Below are 3713 nucleotides of genomic sequence, written 5' to 3' on the forward strand. Positions count from 1 at the left end.
CTCTGTAACTAGTGTTTTACTACCATGTCTAAGATATTCTCTAACTAGTGTTTTACTATCATGTCTAAGATATTCTCTAACTAGTGTTTTACTACCATGTCTAAGATATTCTCTAACTGGTGTTTTACTATCATGTCTAAGATATTCTCTAACTAGTGTTTTACTATCACGTCTAAGATATTCTCTAACTAGTGTTTTACTATCATGTCTAAGATATTCTCTAACTAGTGTTTTACTATCATGTGTAAGATATTCTCTAACTAGTGTTTTACTATCATGTCTAAGATATTCTCTAACTAGTGTTTTACTATCATGTGTAAGATACTCTGTAACTAGTGTTTTACTACCATGTCTAAGATATTCTCTAACTAGTGTTTTACTATCACGTCTAAGATATTCTCTAACTAGTGTTTTACTATCATGTCTAAGATATTCTCTAACTAGTGTTTTACTATCATGTGTAAGATATTCTCTAACTAGTGTTTTACTATCATGTCTAAGATACTCTGTAACTAGTGTTTTACTACCATGTCTAAGATATTCTCTAACTGGTGTTTTACTATCATGTGTAAGATATTCTCTAACTAGTGTTTTACTATCATGTCTAAGATATTCTCTAACTGGTGTTTTACTATCATGTCTAAGATATTCTCTAACTGGTGTTTTACTATCATGTCTAAGATATTCTCTAACTTACAAGAAACCTTATTGCATGTACATTTTTAAAGTTATAACAATAGGGGCAATTTTTTTATATTTTTCTTTATTGCAAAGTTGCACAATGGACTATTAGAGTTGTGCCCAGAGCAGAGATCGAACCACGAATTTTAGCGTTCTAGCCTCTCAAGCTTATTGCTGAGACAGCAAGATGCTGGAGTGATGGTAACAACAACAACAACAACAACAAAAAGAGAGATATTTTCCTAGTAAAATGATGTGAGATAATGTAACAGTTTGTTGACATATATTAACGTTGTCCACAATAGGGTAATAATAAATCACTTTATTAAATAAAAAATGTGTTAAATGGCAGAGTAATGGTAATTATTGTGTACGATCAAGGTTGTTTCAAGGGCAAATATTCAAGATAGTACGTTAAGTTCTGAATGTGATAACCGGCTGATACAAGCGTTGTGATTTTCTTTACTTCACATACACTAGTGAATCCAACCATTCAACTGGCTGTACCTAATCTGTATTTACAACGTCACCTAACTGATGTTCTTCTAAACATACACCTTCTACACTTACAATATAAATTATAGTTTGTTTCATAGCTGGCTCGTTTGAAGAGGAGAAGGTGCAAATGTTATTGAAGTGAATCACAAGTGATCATGAAACCCTCAATAACTTATACAGTGGCCGTTTACAAAATCTGCGATATTAGAGTAGTGTCAGCTCGATGCTATTTTTACTCTGGGTGTTAGAGTTGCTTAATGGTGATAAACTTAAAAAAAAAAAGATAACTTCCAGAATAATCAACCTTTGTTGCGATAAAACTGGTTAAAACTAAAACTGTAAACAAATACGACCATGAAGATTCTTCATAAGCCAACTTTAAACCAAGAGCGTTGTGAAACAGAAAGAGCAGACTTCAAGAGACATTGTAGCATATCTCGGTTAATCTTTGGGACTTTTAATCCAGGAATATTCACTGTTGCCTTTGGACTAGCGTTCTCATTATGTGTTTCTTTGGTAACAGCACAAAAATTACAAGTTTCAACTAAAGATCTTTTTTTCAACTACAAAGATACCGCCTATTTTTCTGTTTATCTTAACAGACCAGTTAGTGATGATATAACACTTAGCTTTACATATGAAAATGGTGATATCTTAAACTGTTTACCAAATAACTTGACTATCTTGGCAAATTCTAACAGCACTTTGAATTATAATGTTACAGCTAAAGAAGCCGGTCATACAACGATACGTGCCGATGCCAATCCGAACTATACCGATGTTTCTGATGCCTTTGTACGCGTGAAAGTTTACAAAGACAAATCTTTGCTCATTTTAAGTTCTGTTTTCGGTTGGTTATATTTCATAGCTTGGACTGTCTCGTTTTATCCGCAACTTTTGCTAAACTGGAAAAGAAAAAGTGTTGTTGGACTTAGTTTTGATTATGTAGCGTTAAACATGGTTGGATATATATATTATTCAGTGTTCAACATATGTTTAAAGCATATCCATGCTGTAAGAACTGAGTACTTTGAATTATTCCCAACGGGTGTCATTCCAGTTGATTTAAATGACATCTTCTTTGCTTGTCACGCAGTCTTCGCCACATTTGTCAACATGGTACAATGTTTTATGTATGAAAAAAATAACCAAAAAGTTTCTCTTGTCGTTACCGTTTTCCTGATTTTGAGCTTTATTGGAGCAGCCATTTTTCTAGTCATAGTTTTACTGGGTTTTGTAAAGTCTTATCCCTGGCTTTTCTTACTTTATTATTTGTCATACGTTTATCTAGTAATCTCTATGATCAATTATGTTCCTCAACTTTTCTTTCAGTGTAAACGGCGCTCTACTGTTGGTTGGAGTATTGAAGCTACATTCTTAGACATTTCAGGAGGAATTTTGAGTATTCTTCAGATGGTCATTAATGCTTACAACTTTGATGACTGGATTGCAATTTTTGGTAATTTTATCAAATTTGGTTCGGGACTTGTTTCAGTCCTATGTGATATTTTGTTATTCATCCAACATTATTATATGTTTTCGAACCATTACAAAAAAATTGAATTAAATATTCAATCTGATGGTATTGATTAAACAGTTGATTGCTTAAGAAAGAACGAGTAACTGTTGGGAAGCAAGACAATTACAATTTTAAGGTGGGTAAGTGTTAAGGTGGCGTAATTAATTATTGTAAGGTGAAACATTTAAGTGTTTTCAGATGGATTAGCTAACTTTTAATTTGTAAAAATGAGCTGCTGTAAAACAAAATAATTAACAATTTGAAAGTTATTGCAGAAATATACGTGTGGCTCTGTGATAACATACGTAGAAGTATACTTAAAATATTATCTTAGGAAAAGTGTGGTTTGCTCACACATGACAGTAAAAGAACAGTTACAGAATATCTTGTATGTGATAATAAAACGTTAATTAGAGAATATATTAGACATTATAGTAAAACGCTCGTTAGAGAATATCTTACACATGATAGTAAAACACTAGTTAGAGAATATCTTAGACATGATAGTGAAACACTAGTTAGAGAATATCTTACACGTGGCAGTAAAACTAATCAGAGAATATCTTAGACATGAGAGTAAAACGCTCGTTAGAGAATATCTTAAACATGATAGTAAAACACTAGTTAGAGAATATCTTACACATGATAGTAAAACACTAGTTAGAGAATATCTTAGACGTGATAGTAAAACACTAGTTAGAGAATATCTTAGACATGATAGTAAAACACCAGTTAGAGAATATCTTAGACATGATAGTAAAACACCTGATTAGCCTAACCTTGATACCTACAAGAAACCTTATTGCATGTACATTTTTAAAGTTTGATTAGCCTAACCTTGATACCCCTTTAAAAATGTACATGCAATAAGGTTTCTTGTAGGTATCAAGGTTAGGCTAATCAAACTTTAAAAATGTACATGCAATAAGGTTTCTTGTAGGTATTGTTACGTCTCCGTGTGTTAATTAATTTTCCGTAACTTCGTACCGACGAAACTTACGCGACACAAGCCTTT

At 32.3% G+C, this 3713-nt stretch overlaps 1 protein-coding gene across 1 annotated transcript; it reads left to right on the top strand.

Annotated features, from left to right (window-relative positions):
- Positions 1–1415: 1415 nt before the first annotated feature.
- On the top strand, positions 1416–3455 carry LOC111088707 (cystinosin homolog). Its single transcript, XM_022399524.1, has one exon. The coding sequence runs from the start codon at positions 1534–1536 to the stop codon at positions 2770–2772; it is 1239 nt and encodes a 412-aa protein (XP_022255232.1). The 5' UTR covers positions 1416–1533; the 3' UTR covers positions 2773–3455.
- Positions 3456–3713: the final 258 nt, after the last annotated feature.

The sequence above is a fragment of the Limulus polyphemus genome, unplaced genomic scaffold, assembly GCF_000517525.1.
Source record: "Limulus polyphemus unplaced genomic scaffold, Limulus_polyphemus-2.1.2 Scaffold4267, whole genome shotgun sequence".
In the NCBI taxonomy this organism is placed as follows: Eukaryota; Metazoa; Arthropoda; class Merostomata; order Xiphosura; family Limulidae; genus Limulus; species Limulus polyphemus.

What these genes read in the sequence shown, in the direction of transcription:
- LOC111088707 (XM_022399524.1), top strand. Translation starts at nt 1,534, where the DNA reads ATGAAGATTCTTCATAAGCCAACTTTAAACCAAGAGCGTTGTGAAACA.